The following is a 21,005-nucleotide window of genomic DNA, read 5'->3' as shown; positions in this document are numbered from 1 at the left end:
AGTGCTGGTACTAGATATACAAGTAAAATATGAAATAAAACCAAAATATCGAGGAGAGTCACAAAAACAATTAATTGACGTTAACAAGCGACAAAGTAGTTCAATTTAGAACAGAAATAAAAAAAGAATGTGTTGGAATATGGAAAAAGGTCATAATGAAATTTGGAGAAATGTGTCAAAAATTATTAAAGAGGGTGTAACTAAAATACTTGAAAAAATCTCAGAAAATTGACTTAAAAATTGGTAAATATAGATAGTCAGACGATGTTTAAGACAATATAAAAGACAAGAGAAGATTATATAAGGAGGGACAAGAAAAAATATCAGAATAAGATTATCAAAAGTATCAAATAGATAAAGAGGAAGCAAATGTGCGGTAGCACAATATAAGGTAGCAGCGCATGAAAAGCTGTACAATGAACTGAGTACTAAGAAAAAAACATATACAAAATTGTTAAAAGTGGAGCAAAGAAAACCAAAGATTTTAATCAGATTAAATGTATACGAGATAAATACATCAAACTATTTATGCAAGGAAAGGATCTAAAAAATAGCTACAAGGAGTTCTTTAACGACCAATTGAACTAAGAGTTTGAGAAAGCATCTATAGAGGCAACAGAGACAGTAATAGCAATGGTGCCGAAAATGACGACCGCGGAAGTAATTCAAGAGCTACATAAGATGAAAAAGAAAAGGCATAGGTCCTGATGGCATCCCTGGATATATATGATCAGCATTAGGAAAATCAGGAACAAGTTGGCTAACAGGACTATTTAATAGAATTTTGAAAGTAAGGCGAATACCGGATGAATTGAGAGCATTTTAGTACCTGTATACAAAAACAAAGTAGATGTTAAACTCTGTACAAACTATAGAGCCCTAAAACTACTCTGTCACACCATGAAACTGTGGGAGAGAATAATTGATAGTAGGATAGAGGAAGAAACAGAAATATTAGGAAATCAGTTTAAATTCATGCAAGGCATATCAACAACGGATGCAATTTTTATCATAAGGCAATTAATGGAAAACTAATGTTAGAACAAGTGAGGGTAAGACTGATAAATTTCATTTGAGAATAGTATTGCATCAGGGGTCAGTGCTAATCCCTTATCTCTTCTAATTAGTGTTGGAAAAATTAACGAAAACATGTTAAGGAGATATCCCTTGGTGCCTGATGTATGCTAACGATGTGGTGTTAGTAAGAGATGAGGAGAGATAATTGAATTAATGATTGAGACAATGAAGATGGGCGCTTGAGCAAAAAGGTCTAAAAATAAGGTAAACAAAAACAGAGTATCTAAAGTGTGCATTTAAAAATCAACATTAGATATTGATATTGGATACCCTATACTATTTATTCAACGGAAATACTAAGATCACACGGGGAGAATAATATGGGTTATTTCTGGTTTCGTCAAAATTTACGCTGAAATTACTAACAAGAGAGTGCTCTCACTTCCACATGTTGAAATTGATATATAGTACCAACAGATGCTAGTCATATACCATCAGCACTAATAAAATGGAAACTATCAAATTAATGTCAATTTCATTTAATCAAACGCACTAACCTTAAAAATGATCATTTAAGATAACACACCTCAAAAATATTGACAATAAATTAAAAATAGCTTAAGCGTTATAAAAGTAACAGCGCAGCAAAGCTCACAGCATGAGAATAGTGCCTCGTACTTTTATAAAGAAATTTGTTGACAGACAAATATTTATTTTTTTATATACTAGGTTCTAAGAAAAGTGTACTCAAAACGAATAAATATTATCTAACAAGTGTTTTATTCCAGTTTCATATGAAAGCACCAGATCTTAGATATTATAAATTTCGTCATAGGTGCAAATTATAAATGAAAACCAAATGATAGAGCATATAGTGAAATATAAATATCTTAGCCCTCTATTGCCCGACTTTTTTGTAAACTTGTTTGTTTATAAAATGTTTTAATTTGTATATGTGCTCAAATATCCATTTACAACAACTAGTAATTTTTTAGATTTTTTAAATCTCGTTTGGGGAGAGTTTTGGGAGTGTTTAGCAAAAACTAACGAATTAAGTTATATACTTATTTATTATGTCATTAAAAAAAACAAATATTTGTAGTTAGTTGTAGAACATAAAGCAACTTTACATTTATCGCACATTACTTTAGAAGTATTACAGCATCCTGGTTTTTTGCATCTTTCCTTTTTTTCAGAAATTACTGGCCAGTGGAAGGTTTGGTCAAGCCTAACTTCCTTTGGTAGTACAATAGCAGTAGATCCTCTCCTCTGTTTTTTTACAATTTCGTTCTCAATTTCACTGAGCCTGGGACGTCCTTTGTTTTTGATCTGATCATTGCTTGCTAACAGTACGCTACATAAATGGGACTTATGTAGCGTACTGGTTTTTCTTTTTAATTTCAAAGTAATCGCAATCACGACGATGCAACAACTAGCTGTTAACAACAGCTAAATCCAGAAGGTGAAAAAATATTTTTAGATACCACTTTTTAGATCTTATGTCTGTTCGGTAAAGAGCAATTAGTGAATCCATAAGATCGACACCTCCAATAAATTTATTATAAAATTGTACTGAATTTGGACAGCATACAATAATTCTTGATTTTTGTTTCTTATCCCACCTCTTGACTAACGAAGTAGGCTTAGAACCAACAAATGTACTAAGCAAATGAACCGGTTTATTATCGTACCACTTTAACGCTGTTTGTCTTATGCCATCTACTGTAGCGTGCTTTTCTTCTACAGTACCTCTGCCCTGTTTCTTCATATTCTTGTCATCAGAAAAATGGCAATAAGGCAATCTGTTTGGAAGAACAGTTCCCAAACATTGCAGTCCACGTTTTTCCATTTCAATCTGCAACTGAATGCCATTGAACCAGTTGTCAAAATATACTTTATAGTATTTGTTTGGTTTGATTATCTCACACAATCTTATTACTACATTACCGCTGGTGTCTACATTAGGTAAATGAAGGGGATCTTTAACAGTTCCTGTATATAATTCCCAGTTATAAACAATACCATTGCTATTACACAAAACAAATGCCTTGTATCCCCATTTTTTGGGTTTGTTCTTCATATATTGTTTTAAAGAATGTGCCTCTTTGAATGGTATCATGTGTTCATCAATACACAATTTTTCACTCATTGGAATACTTTGAAAATTTTAAAATAGACCGTTGATGAATGGTCTAATTTTGTATAACTTATCATTATTGTTGACCATATTTTCGTTATTATTGAAATGCGTTTTAGTTTTTATTTCTTCCCAGCGATTCCTAGATATAGTATCGACTATTTGAGCAATACGTGTTTCCTTCTGCCAAAATGATCTTGTCCTTGGCAAGCCATATATTGACATCAGTAGAACAGATCCAATAAATTGGTTTAATTCTGCTAGTGTCATATTCAATGGTTTATTTATATTCTTTTGCAGTGCATACAAATTACTTTGTTCTACTATGTTTTCCAGCATATTGGTAGATATCATCTTTTTAAAATAATGTAGAGGGGATTCCGGTTCTAATAATTTGCATGTTGGTAAATTACCTTTCCATTCTGGAATTGGAAATACTGTTAGAGAACCACTCTTCCACTGAATGTTTTTTACGATCATTTTTGACCTTTTGAGCACATTTTGTTCAGTGTGTTTTTCAGTTTTATCGGTATCGCCCTCATCTTCATCTTAGTCCAAATCTAAATTGGTATCCTGGTCTAAATTTGCTTCGTACAAATCGTCTTCATTTTCCATTTTATTTGATTCTGGATCGATTAATATCTGGGTACCTGGAAAATTTATTATTACTTTCTTATTATCACTATCAAAGTCAGAGTCTTTGGATTCCTCGGATATTTACTGCTTTTCCCGTAGAACGTTTTTGTATCCATCTTAAAGAAATAATTTAAAATAATATGGTAAAGTGTGGATTCAAAGCAACATACCTGTTTTTTATCACAGTACTGAAACAACACAATAAAATAAACAAATGTCAACGGTAATCAATATCTAAATGCTGATATAATGCCTCTGTATGTATTTTTATATAAATTGTACACAATTTATAACAATAAATCACGATCGAAAATACAAACTAATAAGGCAGTCATGTCCATTTGACATACTGTTAAACATTTCCATATAGGTTTCGTCATAGGTTCATAGAGTGTATTAAAATGTATAACCAAATATTGCATGAAATTAACAGAGTGCATACTAGAGTCGGAAATTGTTTTAAAAAAGTTTTCTGCATCAAAAACTCCTTTGTTACCTTGAGTACACACGGGGCTATAGAGGATTAAAATAGCTGTATCGAGCGAGGATAAGGTTATTGATGAGGAAAAAAAGACCTATCGCTAAGGAAGTGAGAAAGTAATAGGCAAACGCAAAGAGCACTTTAATTACATTAAATGAAATATGCATTACAATCTATCATGACACACATATCTTGATACACATAAAACAAGACAATTAATAAACCCGTTAAGAGAATCTTAAGAAATAATAACCAAAATTTAATTTTTAATACACAAAAGAAATAATGATATACAGAAGATACACAAATTAAAAAAACGTTATCCCCTTATTGTACGCAAGAGAGATACCTCTAGAAAAAATCAAAACGATCGAAAATATATACCAAAACAACACAATAAAAGTAAAAGTAGAAGAAGAACTAACCGACCCTATTGAAGGTGACAATGGAATAAGACAGGAATATTACCTGAGTCCTCTATTATTCAACCTGATTATGGATGAAATAATAAAAAATAAGAACTAAAAAAGGATAACAACTGGAAGAAAAACAAATTAAAATAATCTGCTGTGCAGACGACGCAATACTACTCTTTTAAAGTGAAAATGATTTACAACGTATGCTGTACCAATTTCATATAACCGCCAGAAAATTTAATATGTTAATTTGCCCAAAAGAGACAAAATGCATGGTTACAACAGCAAATTTACTAAGATGTTAATTGGAGCTGGAAGGTCATATAATAGAACAAGGGTTAGAGCTTAAATATCTAGGCATCACATTATCTAGCTACGGAAAGCTCGAAACTAAAGTGGAAGACCCAGTGAATAGAGCAAACAGAGCCACAGGCTGCATAAATGAAACATTATGAAGAAATAAAAATATCGAAACAGAAACGAAAGGCAGAATTTACAAAACAGTCATCAGACCAATAATGACATACGCGGCAGAAACAAGATCTGACACAGAGAGGACAAAAAGGATATGAAACAGCAGAGATGAAAACACTTAGAAAAATTGATGGTAAGACACTATGGGACAGAGCTAGAAGTACAGATATACGACGTAGATGCAAGGTGAAGAACATCAAAAACTGGTTAAGAAATAGAAGAGTAGAATGAAACGATCATATAAGCCGAATGACAACAAATAAAACAATAAAGACGGCAAGAGACGGTTAACCCATAGGAAGACGATCAGTAGGACGACCACGAAAACGATGGAAAGGCAACTTACTGGAGGCACATTGAAAAACAGACAGTTATGTCTATATGAAAAGAAAAAGTAGAAGAAGAAGAAGATACACAGGATAACCATTAAAATAGTTGCAAGAAAGATAAAATAAATCAGTCATATTAATGTAGAATAGCAGAGGACAGAGTATTTGTCATAGCTTTGGACAAGTACCCAATTGAAAAAAGAACACAGGTCGTTCAAAAAAGACGAAACTCTAGAAAGAAAATAGCATAGATTTAAAAAAATAAAAGCATAAACATGTCTTTTTCTACTTTTTAATATTGAAGATACGTAAATAGTACATTGAATTAAAATGTAACCTTTGATATCTGTGATAAACCCATCACCTGAACAGTGGCGCCGATGTATGTAGTTAAGATTGTTTACACTTATTTTACCTGTTTATTTTTTTATTATCTATATATGAGTTGTGACAGATATCACAAACTTATTTATTTTCCACAAAGAGGTTCTTTAGAACCTAAAATTATTACTATACAAATCTGATTCGACATATCTTCAAAAAGTAATACACGGCATGTAAAATTTAAATTTTTAATAAAAAGTAAAAGATTACGCATTACTTATGGGGTTTAAAAAACGAGCCTTTAGGAAGATTGAAGTACTAATAAGACCACCGCAATCGGGCATACCCCGGGTAATGATTAATTAATTAATCGGCTAATTCTTCAGTCACCCCTTTAATATGATTTTGTCAAATTGGTCCTTTTTAGGACCAACTATTCTAATAACATATGTCTATAACTGTTAAGGGTATATCTAAAAATCAAGAAACTTTACTTTATTTAAACTTATCAGACATATGAGCTAAACACGAATCTGACTAATTTCTAGTACAGGAAACACATATAGGGCCTAACCTAGGGTATTTGGTATATAGCTGATCGCTGAAAACCACATTATAGATATAGACATACTATTTCTATCGAAAAAAAAGCAAAGAATAACTCAAATTAAGAAAGAACAAAACCAGTCAGCTAAGAGAACCTTTTAACCTTCTACTACGGACGTGGTGCCCACATGACCCCCGACTAAATTCAAATTACGCGCAATTTTTTATTTTTGTTGTTATAGGTTTGTGACTTGCAGGTACCTTCAAGTTACAGTAACGTCGATCGCTTCACTTATTGATGAGTTTTTCAGTAGCGTGGTATTTAGTTTATAATATATCTAAAGTTCGAAAGGGGTCATTTTGGCACCACGTCAGTGTTTGTGAAAAATTTACGAAAATGACAGGTTCATCCGAAACACTACATTACGGTGATAAAAACTGTGAAGAAACTCTGTTAGCATGGCATGACGAGGTAGAAAGTGAGGGTAGCGATATGGAAGAGTCAGGTGGCTCTTTAAATGACATTGAAACTGAGCATGATACAGATTCGGTAGTAGAAGATGATAGTGAGGGAGCTAGTGGTGACTTGTCTTTTATAATGAAACCAAAGGGGCGTAGATGCCCTTGAAAAAAAAAATGTGCAAATTATAGTTCAAGTAGACGTACTAGGCGTTGGCCTATGGCGGTATTTTATTCCATCATCGACATCGCAGGAGTTAATTCATATATATTAAACCAAAGCTATCCAGAAGCAAATAACATACTACGGGCAGTATTTGTGAAGCTATTCGCCAAACAACTCGCTTAACGACATTTGAATAGAAGAATTATCAATCAAAGACTTCCAAGAGAATTGAGAATGAACATCAGTACAATACTGAACAAACCGATGATTGATGAAAACGTGCATCTCGATATGAACCACAAACGAAAAAGATGTGGGCTCTGTCCACGAAAAAATGATAAAAAGACTAAGAATTCATGTGATGTTTATAAGATATCTATGTGTGATAACTGTAGAGCTAATATTTGTAAAGAACGTACAAAGTAACTTTTTATCTGAATTCCAAAATTGCTAAAGTTTGGGTGTTGTAGTTTTTTATATGGGGGGTTTATTTTTTTGGTTTATTTTGTTTTTTCATATTTCGTATATTTGATCTTTAATTTTCCATAACTATTTTATAAACATTTTAAACAATAAAAAAATTACAACATTTTTAGTAAACCGTTTCATTATTTACGATATTTTGACATGTAATTTGTAATATGTTTAATAACTAACAATTTGGCAAAATATTATAAAAAAAAATGCATACACTAATGTAAAATATATCAAAAAAATTATATTGAACATATTTTGTCATATTTTTAAAAAATTTTGGCAATACCAAATAGAAATTACATGGGGTCCACATGGCACCACATCCGTAGTTATGTTTCAGAAAGAACACGTCAGTGGTAGAAGGTTAATGATTTTGAGCTTGGATCCACCATCTACATATTTAATGAAAAATAATACAAATACCGACATTGAGGATCTGAGCACAAAGCTTATTACGAAATCTGGACCAAAAACACTACAATGGCTTATCCAGATGATGAATAACTGTATTCAAATTAGGAGATACCCAAAGTCTAGAGACAAGCCAAAGTTGTTACCTTGCTTAAACCTGGCAAAAACTCCAACGACCACAAAAACTATCAGCCGAAATTTTTAGTTTGTCAGCTATTCAAAGTAATGTACATCACAAATACTAAATCAAAGATGGGTACGAAAAATATCGGGTATCAGTGGTGGTATTTTTCAATCTAAATGCCGCTTACGACACCTTAACTTACAGAATATTTTTTCAAAAACTATATGATATCCCCTTGGATAACAAACTCACTTATATTGTCTGCTTATGCCTACACAAGAGAATATTTTTTATATCACTCAATGGTAAGAATAGCAGATGAAGAACGGTCTCGCTTGGGGTAGCATAAAGGCACCTACACTGTATAACATTTACACAAACGAACGATCCATACCGGTAGATACTAGGACTTCTATTATATAGACGATACACCTATTATTGCACAATAAAAATAAACTATGAATCAATTTTCAGCCAAAACCCCTGAAAAGCTCGTGTGTGCTCCTTCAATTTTGCTAACATAGACGCTTTCACAAAACTGAACATCCAATAATGTCATGATTGTTGAACGTAGACTCCCTATAAATTCCTTGAAAATAGTTTGTATCGAACGGGGTCAGTCACAGATTATTGTTTAAAACTAAAAGGTAAATTGAGGACCAGAAATAATATTGTTCGCAAGCTTGTCAGCTAAAAATGAGGTGCACATCCTTCCACCCTTAAAACATAGACGCTTGCACTATTTGCATCTGCCGCCGAATATACCTTGTTAGACAAATTAACCATTCTTTGTTTTTGTGCACACTACTACCAATTTTAACACAAAAATATCTATTGTAGCTCTTAACCATATTTATTTTTAGATAACCGTTCATCGAGATATCATATGTAGTACACAAATAAGACCAGAACTAAAATAATAAAAAAGCTTTATAAAAGATATCGCAGAAGATTGGATGAAATAAAATTAGGTTTTATTAATCGGATGCTTACATAAGACGTACAAAGACATACTCACGTAAACAAAATATATTACGAAATTTCTGTAATTAAAAAAAACATCGAGTTCGGCATTGAACTAATAAAATTATATTAAATAAAAGAACAACATTTTTAAAAATGCAGAAAAAATAAAATTTCCTATGCAAGCGAATATTCCATTAAATAATAAGCCCAAATCCTTTTGTATCTATATACCTGTTTTTAAAGAACCAGTTACCTTTTAGTACGTAGTTATACCAGGTAATAAGATATCCTCTGTTACTCAGTGTAATGCGTATTAGATTACACTGTCTACGAACAGTAGATAAAAATAAGGAGCCCATATGAACCGTTCAGGGTATATGCTGAAAATATACGGTATAATCGCACAGTTGCCAAACTCTCAGAGCTTACTTAAACCAATAAACGTATGGTTCAAATATACATTGAAGAAGATCTGTACGACCCCTATAATATATACACGTGAACTAAACGATATACATTTATGATACAGGGGTATTTACGGGCTCCAAAAAATTTTTATAAATTATTAAACTCTACATGTTGATGAATCGACAGAACCAATATTATGGAATGGTCAAGTGAGCTCCGTATATCGGTATCCACTTGACCACGGAGCTCAATTGAACCTGAATTTTAACATGGGCGGAGTCCACTTTATGCCGTAGATATATATATATATATATATATATATATATATATATATATATATATATATATATATATATATATATATATATATATATATATATATGTATATTAAATGGTCAAATATATGGCCTTTGAAGACAAATTCGTTAAACTTCCCGTGTTCGAATCGGTATCAATAAAGTGTTATGATCATTTCGGCCTAACCCAGCCTCATCAGACACTTGGGCTGATACAAATTCAAACTCGGAAAGTCCCAAATCTTCACTACAACAGATTTGGGAGACATTCGTTGGACTTTCCGAGTTTGAATTTGTATCAGCCCAAGTGTCTAATGAGGCTGGGATAGGTCGAAATGATCAACACTTTATTAATACCGATTCGAGCACGGGAAGTTTAACGAATTTGTCTTCCTAGGCCTATATTTGGCCATTTAATTCAATAAAGCGATAGCAGCTTTCGCTAAAAGATTTAATCTTTTATATATATATATATATATATATATATATATATATATTTGTGTATCACATGCAGTTTTTTTCACATGAAGGTTTTATTATGCACTTTAGTTAAATTTTGCAATGGATTGTATATTTTATTATCTTTTTTTTTATATTCACCATTTATGTAATTTTAGTAAATTTTAATTGTTATTGTTTTTTTTTGAGTTTATGTAAGTTTTGTCCATAAAATTGTACAATTTTTAATAAGATATATAGCATATTTCAATAAAGCATATTTCTATTCTACCCCAACTTTAAAATCTTAAATGAAAAACTCCATTTTTTATTGCAGATTTGTATTTTTCGTGAAAAAATAAAGAAATGCTGAATTTGTTTTCGATTCGCGATATATGGCGCTGTAACTGCAACAAAAGTAGTACAGAATTTTTATGGTAGTGAATACAGTTATTTACGAATTTTTTGCACAATCTGTAATAAAAAGTGGGGTTTATAATTAAAATTTTAAAGTTGCCCCCCGGGGTTGGGATGGGGGTCGTATTTTTGGTGTCATGCGATGGATATTTGGAAAATATTACACATTTGTTTTTTAGTTTTTCATTTGGCAGTGTATTTCTCGAGACATTAGACCGTTTTCGATAATTTTCCTATGGTATCAGAATATTTGGTTTTTTTTCTGATTGTAGCGCCATCTACCAACAATTCGAAAAAATGTCTCGAACAAAACTTATTTATTTTTGTATAACGAATCAAAATCCGCCATAAAAAATTGGGGTTTCTATTTAAAATTTAAAATTGCCCCAGCCCCACTTCCAGGGAGTGAGGATCGGAGGTTATGTTTTGTCTTATTTGATAGATTTTGGAAAAATATTGAACATGTGTTTTTAAGTTTTTTTATCCAATGTAAATTTTGCGAAATAGTCGTCCATCCCGGTTCTTTTGGCACGGCCTCTATAATAAACTTCCTAACATTGAAAACAAAAGTTTTCAGTGATTTATTGTTTCATAACATTATTTTTATACCCGTGTTTAATTATGAAACTCTTATAGCTGCTTTTAGGAGAACTAGCTATTAAAACTGGAATGGTTCAAATGGGAGGAGAAATATCATATTGTTCCCAAGAACCTTGGCTTTTCCAGTCCACAATACGCAATAACATTCTCTTCGGCAGATCTTTTGACAAACAATTGTACGAAAAAGTCGTCAAAGTATGCGCATTAGAACGAGACTTTCAACAATTTCCAGAGCGAGACAAAACTGTGGTTGGAGAAAGAGGTGTTTCACTTAGCGGAGGTCAAAGAGCGAGAATTAATCTTGCTAGAGCTATTTATAGGCAAGCTGATGTTTACTTGTTGGATGATCCGCTATCAGCTGTAGATACACATGTTGGAAAACATTTGTTTAATCAATGTATTGTGAAGCACTTACGAGGAAAAACGAGAATATTGGTGACACATCAATTACAGTATTTGAAGAAGGCCAACCTTATAGTTGTTCTTAATCAGGTAAGAAAGCTATTTTAATCACAATTTGCTTGTTATATCAATAATTGTTTAATGATATTTAACAACTGTATACTTACTTTATACAACTTTTATGGGCGTGTGAAGGTTTGAGTTTGGTAAGAAAATTTTAAATATTTAAAAATGAGTTATCATAAATTGTATACGTAACTTGCCCCTACTGAAGTTTAATCTCTAAGAGATACGTACTACACACTATAAATAGCCTTAACAACCGAGCTAAAGTGATCCCGAAAACTCCTTGTCCTCACCAAGGACACAAACTCACCAGGAATCCCACTAAAAAAGTTTCATTCCCTTCAGCCAAACTTCTACACTTGACTGACAACCAACTTTTTGATGAATATCACGAGGTCCGAGAAGTAACTCCCATTAAATATTGCAGATAATATAAGCTGCAAGCCAAAAATGCTGATCCAAGAGCCGTTTTCATCATATATCTGGCGACAGCGGACGTGCTTCCTCCTCGAAGCGTGCTTAGGCTTTCAACTTCTTAAAAAAAGGGGTAACATTAACTTACTGCTACTCTCCTTTACTTACGTTACACTATCCTCCAAAACTTTTGCAAAAAAAGGAAACCCTTCCTTGAAGAGGCATATCGCCTAAACGAGGTAATAACGTTCGAGACTCGATTTTCTGAATTTATTATTTACCTTCATAAATAAATTGGTTTTTGCATTGGATTTAACATAAGCTCTAATTACTCTAAACATTTTTGATCAAGATTTCATTGATATTGGTGGTTTTTATGACGAATCGATTTGGTTTTACGCCTCATCACCAAACCTGGAAGGTCATGTGATTGGTAATTAATCTTTAGGGTTTTATTTCCGTAGATTAATTGTTATTTATGTCTATAGAGCTTTAACCCTTTTGTTTAGTCTGATTTTAGCTCCTTCAACCATTGAAACATAGTAATTTTCCTCGTCTTCTTTTTGATCTTTAATATACTGTTTGTTTGTAACCCTTCGCAGGTTAATAGACCAACAAGAGTGAGATTGTAATGTTAAAAAACATTTTATTATATGTGTAAAAATCAAAACTAAATCAAGGCAATAGAAACTGTTGTTTAAATATTAGGATTAGACTAACAAATTAATAAAGTAATGTTTTTAAGGGTAAAATCGAAACAGTGGGAACTTTCGAACAGTTATCGAGAAGCAAGTTGGATTTTGCCAAAATAATAGTGGACAGTGTAGAGCCCGGCGACAAACAGGAAGAGATAATCGAATCATCAGATCTTACAAATACTGTGTCAAAATCAAGAAAGGCTAGTGTAGCGTCTACCAAAGTAAGAACATACTTTTTAATTAAAATTATAATGTTCTTTTTAAGTTACAGTTAAAAAGTTTTCAGAAGATTTTTTAGATGTATCCTGTTTGGGGATTTCTTCCCGCTATTGATTTCACTATGAATGTAATTAAAACCAACTTGTTTATTTGAATTTTATTTCTCAAACCAACATGACAAAATTGTAATAAAAATATGTAAGTCCTCCACTTACGGAGTCTCGACAAAATGTTCCGCGTCAGACCGTCAGGCCACCTGTTGTCCTTCAACATCGACGATGAAGCTCACATGCAGCGTTGCCGACGTTGCCAAAATAGAATTTACAGAAAAGTCTGAACATATCCATCACTCTACGTCTCACCAAAATATTACATAACCACTGTCAAATATAAAATTTATTAAATCATACACTATTTAAACTAGTAAAAAAATATTTTATTCTAAATAATTACTTTGCATTATCATTAAACTGTAAAACATCTTTAGAAGACTGATATAATTATGTGAATATAATTTTCTAGAGTGATTTATCAGACAGCTTGGAATATTTTCAAGAAGATAATCTTAACAACGAAGAAATTGAACATGATCAACAGAATGCGGCGTGGAAAGAATATTTTCGGGCAACCAGACGCACTGGATTGTTAATAGTAGTTTTCGGCATGTTGGTTCTTGCTCAAACAATTTGTTCTGCAACTGATTTATGGGTGGCTTTTTGGTAAGACTTCGTTGTACAGAAATTATAGTATTTATAATAGGTTTTAAGCATCATAATGTGATATATCATTCAAGAAGATAAGTAGCTTCTTATAAATGTCGTCTGGTCTATTACGAATGTCAGTTTATTAGTGTTAAGTACTTGGAGGCTATCCTGAACTATCCTTTCATGTTGCTGCTCTTGTTTTTTACAATTGCTGTCTTGAATAGAACTGCTTCTTTCCCTTTCTACTTTAACATTAAACAAAAGCAACTCATGTTGTTAGTTCATTATTATCTTGCAATGCTTACATTTACGTATATCTTCTTTTCTTGTCATGTCATAAAACAGAATATTTTAGACTGATTTTGTCCACTTGTATTTGCATTCTCTTTTTCGAAAAAAATATATTAATAATCGCCATATCCACTGCTAATTCTGCATATCGTCTTCAGCATCATTTCTAGTTCTAAAGCCTAGCCCTCCATGTATTGCTCTCTTGGATTGACACACGTGTGCATCAAAATCACCTCCTATGAAATATCTTTCCTCTGATGAAATATATGTAAAGTAGACTTTACATTATGCAGTTTTCATGCATACAAGAGATATGCAAGACAGAATATTTCCAAGCAATACCTGTGCTAGACGAAAAATTAGAACGTGTTGTATTTGTCATGCTATTTTGATGTAATTTATCGTGAAATTCATGTTACCAATATAACAAAATTTCTAGTTTAGAATAAAACTTATCTACTTCGTCTCCCTTCCTAGTGTTACTTGTTCTTACAAAATTTGTATCGTATATGTATAAACACCATGATCCATGTGGATAGATGTTTGTCTTATTTAGATAAAAAGTTTTTATCTAAATAAGACAAATGTTTTTTGTTTACCATTTTTATATCATAATTATTTCTAACAATATTTTCTGGATTATAGGACAAATCAAGAAGAAATCAGACATAGCAGTTCGATTGCTTTAGAAACTGATCTTACAACTTCAGATAAACCTATTCTGTATGAAGCTAATCCGTTTAATATCAGCTCGAATGTAACGACGAATTATGTATACAAAGTAGAAGAACCATATTATGTTATAAGTGATGGCATTTTCGATTATGTTCATATAAAGAATAACGTGTATCATTTGCTTAAAACAAGCTATGCCATGAGTTTTTATGGATTTTTGATAGTAGGAGTTGTAATTTTGACCTTATTCAGATCAATGATGTTCGTTAAAGTTTGTATGATAGCTTCCGTTAATATACACTCGAAGATGTTTAGTACGTTATTAAGAGCACCTATAAGGTTTTTTGACACCAACGCAAGTGGGAGGATTCTTAATCGATTCTCAAAGGATATGGGATCCATAGATGAAATATTACCCAGAGTACTGTTGGAATCAGTGCAGGTAAGTGGTTTCTATAATAAAAAATCTGTATATGACAGTTGTAACACAAATGAACTTCTTCTTCTAGTACTGTATTCGATTATCGAACTTTGGCGATCATAGTGGCTACATTAATTTTGTTTACTGAAATTCGAAATAGATTAATGGATAACTTATGGTACCACTCTCGGAAATTTCTGATACAGGATGTTATTTTACCTGTGCTCCTTCTTTCGCGATATAACGTTGTATTCTGAGTTTAGTAGGAGAAGATTATGCTTAAGTAAAAGTTTTTTTGCTGATCCCGACACAAAAGTGTCGGGAAAATGAATAATAATAAAATGAAACTAAACAATGCCTCTTGGGTTCCTAGACCGTTTCTGAAGCCAAATGGTCCTCCCGGCCCATGTCTTCCTCGCATTTACCATATATTTGGTTGTGCATTTATATTATAAAATAGCATTTATATTTATTCTTTTTTTTAATACACCAATATCCAATCACCATATAACTATTATAATTTTAATTTCTTCTAATCTTCAACCAATATTCTTCTAATATACTTTCCAATACTATCTAATTTTAATATTAAATCACTGATTATTGCATAATTTATACTTTCTTCCTAATTCTGACTGACTTAATGACTTCATACTGACTTCATACTGACTACTTACTAACTGACTGACTTTATATTGACTTTATAGTAACTGTCCTCCTTGAATCCAAATCACCGAGTATTTATACTTTTTCAATGTTCCAGAACCAATGACGTATAATATATAGACTAAGCAGTCCCGTATTCTCCCTATATAATCGGGTGTCCTAAAGATCTCCGCTCAAGGTATGTTTACCAGAACAGCGGCGTGCTCATTTCTTTTTTGATGAAAATAATTATTTTTTAATTAAAATTAAATATTTGTGATTTTTTTGTGCTCTCGTCTATAAGAGAAAAAATTATTTTTATAATGTTTGTAAAGTACATAACCTGAATTTTAATCATTTTACCAACAGGAAATATTGAAGTTTCGCCTAAAGATTAAAAATTCTAATTTTTTAAATTGTATTAAGGACTATTGATTATTATTTAGTGTGAAGGAAATTTTGATAAATAAATCTAATCAGGTTTGCATTTTTATTAAGTGTTCCGAGTCTATTTATAGAGTCGAAAGATTGCTAGAAGTCTATAAATAGTAAGTGAAAATTTATATCACGTTCATATCACTTTTCAATCAGCTGTGTTGGCATCTATAGTTGATTTTCTTTTTCTGAAGCCTGGCGGATATTACCCTAGTGTATTTTCGGTAATTTATCTATTTCCCAATATGCTTAACAATATTTTATATGTGGTGTTCAGTAACATGATTCCTCTGTAGTTACTGATATCCTTCGGTCTCCTTTTTTAATATCGTTATTAGATGACCCTTTCTCTACATCAGTATACTTTCTGAGTTCCCTGTATTTTTTATTAGTAGTAAGAATCCAGTGCATCAAATTGTCTTCTTAATTTTTGATTAATTCATTGTTTATCATTTCCTAGTGGTTTTCACTGTTGCAATAATTTCCTTGTATAAAGCAACTTTTGAAGTTTATGTTAAGGAATTAGGAAGAAAATTAATAGGTTACTTGAGTGCAAACAAACAACAAACTTTTGAATTCTAATTTCGTGTTTTGTTCTAATGAATTAAAAACAAACAAAAAAAACATCAAATCAATTATACATTTTTAACAAAAAACATACAAAAGAAATAAATCATAAAACATTTTGCAACATAATTAGTAATTTTATTAACGCATTAATGCACACAACGTAATAAATACAGTTTCAATTATTATCTTCGTCTTCTTCTTCTTCTAATGGCGCTACAACCCTTTGTGAGTCTTGGCCTGCTTAACAATGTTCTTCCATTCTGCCCTGTCGGATACTTTCCTTCGCCACTGCCTGATGTTCATGGTTTTAAGATCCCTCTCTACGTCGTCTATCCATCTTTTACGGGGCCTTCCTCTTGTTCTGTTTCCTTGGGGCTTCCATCTCTGGACTACTGTTACAGCTCGATTATCTGGCATTCTTTCTAGGTGACCAAGCCAGTTTAGTCTTTGTGATTTTACAAATCTGACAATATCTGCGCTCTGCATTAGTTCATCCAGCTCGTGGTTCATTTTAATTCTCCACGAACTATCGCTGCATTGGGTTGGTCCAAATATCTTCCTTAGTATTTTGCGCTCAAATATTCTGAGTTGATTTTCATCAGTGATTGAGAGGGTCCACGTTTCACATCCATATGTGACCACTGGTCTAATTACTGTTTTGTAGATTCTCAGCTTAGACTCACGATTCAGTAACTTACTTTTCATTAAGTCTTTGTATGCATAAAAGCACTTATTACCGCTAAGAATCCGTGCTTGTATTTCTTGACTGATGTTGTTGTTGTTATTTATTATTGAGCCTAGGTAGGGAAAAGTGGAGGCATATTTGTAGGTATGGTTGTCTACCTTTAGATTCTCATGTTCATTCGATTTTGTGCACTCCATATATTTTGTTTTGCTTTCATTTATATATATATAGACCAAACGTAGCAGCTTCTCGTTTCAGTTCTATGACTTTTTCGCTCAATACCCTTTTGTTGCGGCTTATTATGGCAACATCATCCGCATATTTGCATAGCTCTTGTATTAATACAGCCGTTTACATCCAGTTTTCTAACAACAGCTTCTAAAGTTAGATTAAAAAGTGTTGTTGATAAGGCATCCCCTTGTCTAACTCCATTTTCAATATAAAAGGCCTGCGTCATATCTCCATCTATTCTCACCATAGCTTTGGAACCCTCCAGAGTCATTCGTATAAGTTTAACCAACTTATTGGGTATCCCTAACATAGATAGTTGCTTTAACATCTTTTGTCGATCTACTCCATCAAACGCCTGTTTGAAATCGATATACAAGTTGTAAATAGGTATGTTATATTCAACACATTTTTCATGTATACCTCTTAACATATGTATTTGGTCTATAGTTGACCTCTTTGGTCTGAAGCCACATTGGTATTCACCAATAATCTCCTCCGAAAACGATTCCAGGCAGCTATATATAATTCCTGATAATATCTTGTAGATGACATTTAAAACTGTTATGCCCCTATAATTTTTGCAGAGTCGTTTGTCTCCCCCTTTGTACATAGGAAGTATGATTCCCACTTTCCAATCTTTAGGGATGACTTCTAGTGTCCATATGCGGTCGATTAGTTTATGATACGCCTCCATAGCGCATGTCCACCATTCTTTAGTTCTGCAGTTATTCCATCTGTGCCAGGTGCTTTGTTATTTTTTAGATGTTTTATGACGTTTATCGTTTCTTCCAATGTTGGTTGCTTAACTAGTTGTTCTGCTGTGTGGTGAATTATCTCTTCATCTTCGTTTTGTTCTTTTTCTGGGTTTAACAGCTCTTGAAAATGCTCCTACCACCTTTTCATCATTTCCTCTTTCTCGCTAAAAATTGCCCCATTTTTGTCCTTGCAAACTGTTGATCTTGTTATGTATCCTTGGGTGCATTGCTTGATTTCCTTGTAAAATTTTCTAGCCTCTCTTCTGTTATTATAATCTGTAATTTGTTGTATTTTTCTATTCAACATTTCTCTCTTTTTCCTTCTGCATATTTTCTTTGCATCTTTTCTGAGTTCTTCATATGCCTTTCTATTCGATCGGGAATCCCTTTGTAGACATTTCTGTCTAGCTATATTTTTGCTATTTATTACTTGTTGGCAATCTTGGTCAAACCATTCCTAGTTTCTTTGGCTTGTGGTTTCACCTAATGTTTCCTTTGCCATATTTGTAATTGTCGTTTTGATGATATTCCATTCTTCTTCAATGTTGTTTTGTTCTCCTCTTTCATTTAATATTACTTTTATTTTCTGCTGGTACTCATTCTTCTTTTTAGGATTTTTAAACATATATGTATTCCATTTTCTTTGTTTGGCGCCTTTCTCTTTTCTTACCATTGATATTCTTTGTTTTATCTTCGATATAACCAAGAAATGGTCCGAATCGCAATTTGCGCCTCTATATGTTCTAACATCTGTTACGGAGGTTGCCCACCGCTTAGATATTAATATGTGATCAATTTGATTAAATTTATTAGTACCAGGTATCATCCAGGTTCCTTTATGAATATTTTTATGAGGAAAACACGTACTAACAACTCTTAGTTTGTTTGCCATTGCCAACTATGCCACTCTCACACCGTTGTTGCTGGTAATATCATGTAAACTATGCTTACCAAAGGATTCTGCATATATTTTCTCTTTTCCCAGCTTCGCGTTCATATCACCCAGAACTATAACTGCATCTCTCTTCTGTGCGTTTTCACATTCTACTTGTAGTTGGTCATAGAATTGGTCGGTTACTAGTTCATCTGCTGCTTCTGTTGGGGCATGGATATTAATAATTGTAACATTATGAAATTTTCCCCTTAGGCGTATTTTGCATATTCTTTCATTAACTGGAGTAAAACCCAATACTGACCTGCGGCATTTATGGTTTACCATAAAACCCACTCCAAAGTCTCCTTGTCTTTCTGCTCCACAGTAGTACATACTGTATTCTTTTTTATTTATGCAACCATGCCCTTTAAATCTGATTTCTTGGAGAGCTGCTATGTCTACTTCGTACTTCAATAGTTCCTGTGCAATACTTTGCATTTTACCTACCTGCAGCATGGTTTGGACATTCCAGGTTCCCCAAGTCCTTATTCCGTAGCTTTGGTCGTTGTCCGTTGGTCCGTCGGGTTAGTTCATTGTTCGTAGCATTCGTGATAGCTGAGTTTAAGGTGAACAGGTTATCGGCCTGTTGCACCCGAGTCCAGTGCCAGGGCTGCTGGCTATAGCTTCTGAACAAGCTATGCTTTCTCCCTTCCTCGTCCGCCCTGACCCTACCTTCCATTGGGGTTGGTTACCCAATCTCCAATAGGGTTGCTCAGGTTTACCGGGGTTCACCCGTGTGATCAAGATCACACTTCTTGGAGGTGAGGATAGGAATTGAGTAGGAGAGGCTAGAGATGTTATCTGGAAGCAACATCTTATATTGCGCCTCACTACTCCTTTGAACCCCTTCAATTATTATCTAAGACATACAATATGTTGTATATAAAGATACAACATGTTATAATAATAAATAAGTTGTATACCAAAGACTTCTATAATTGTAATTGTTTGGAAAAGTATCAAGACTGATTTAAATATTTTATTTTTAATATTCAGAATATGACCTTATTTAGTTTTAAATCTTTTATTCAATCATAGTATATTAGCTAAGTATAATATGGCTTTAGTTCATCCTTTAAATTCTCGAACTCAAATTGGCTGATTAATTATTGTCAAGTTCTGAGAATTCACTTGTCTGAAAACAACATGTTTTTGGGAAACATTTATCAACCCAAACACTTCAGAGTCCTTAAGGAAACATACCCATTCTTTGTGTAGAAAATTTAAAATGCCACTTTAAGCTTAATTCACGGAGGTCCTAAGAATAGAAGAACCACCCCAATGGATTCGCGTACATACATATTTTGTTTCGTATGATCGGCCACTTTACAACAACTTCTCATCGTGGACAGAAGCAAGCAAACCAGCATCGGGTGTGCATCCCATTTTTACCCTTAGACCTTAGACTCCGAGCGAGGCCCAACCACAGACAAAAGGTAAGTGAATCTCATATAGAATTGACAATAAGATATTAAATCTGCCAATTGTTATTTGAATTGCATTTTATTTTACATATGTATTTACGAACATTTGCTATTTTTCGCTAATTTACTTACAAACAAATTATTTCATTTTTTCGTTATTATTATTTATCGATTATCATTTAACCAGCGACCTCATTAAGTTTTATACAAAACATTTGGTTACTTCGGCCGGATGATAAATAATTATAACTTCAATTCATTTTGTTTCATTTAATTAATTGTTTTTTTTTTCTTTTCAATTTAACTTTGATTCG

At 32.8% G+C, this 21,005-nt stretch overlaps 1 protein-coding gene across 8 annotated transcripts in view; it reads left to right on the top strand.

The window, feature by feature from the left end:
• The window catches only part of LOC140445522 (ATP-binding cassette sub-family C member 4-like), a 152,226-nt gene that overhangs the window by 101,932 nt on the left and 29,289 nt on the right, over window positions 1-21,005 (top strand). For 7 of the 8 annotated variants that reach the window (XM_072537614.1, XM_072537608.1, XM_072537606.1 and 4 more), the window contains 4 exons: window positions 11,159-11,614; window positions 12,750-12,923; window positions 13,444-13,640; window positions 14,562-15,033. In XM_072537614.1, coding sequence (XP_072393715.1) covers window positions 11,159-11,614; window positions 12,750-12,923; window positions 13,444-13,640; window positions 14,562-15,033 — 1,299 coding nt within the window. The remainder of the gene's footprint in view (window positions 1-11,158; window positions 11,615-12,749; window positions 12,924-13,443; window positions 13,641-14,561; window positions 15,034-21,005) is intronic. The other variant, XM_072537613.1, reaches the window with a different exon arrangement.

Source organism: Diabrotica undecimpunctata, chromosome 7 (assembly GCF_040954645.1).
Source record: "Diabrotica undecimpunctata isolate CICGRU chromosome 7, icDiaUnde3, whole genome shotgun sequence".
Lineage (NCBI taxonomy): Eukaryota > Metazoa > Arthropoda > Insecta > Coleoptera > Chrysomelidae > Diabrotica > Diabrotica undecimpunctata.
This window is presented reverse-complemented; position numbering and strand designations above follow the sequence as displayed.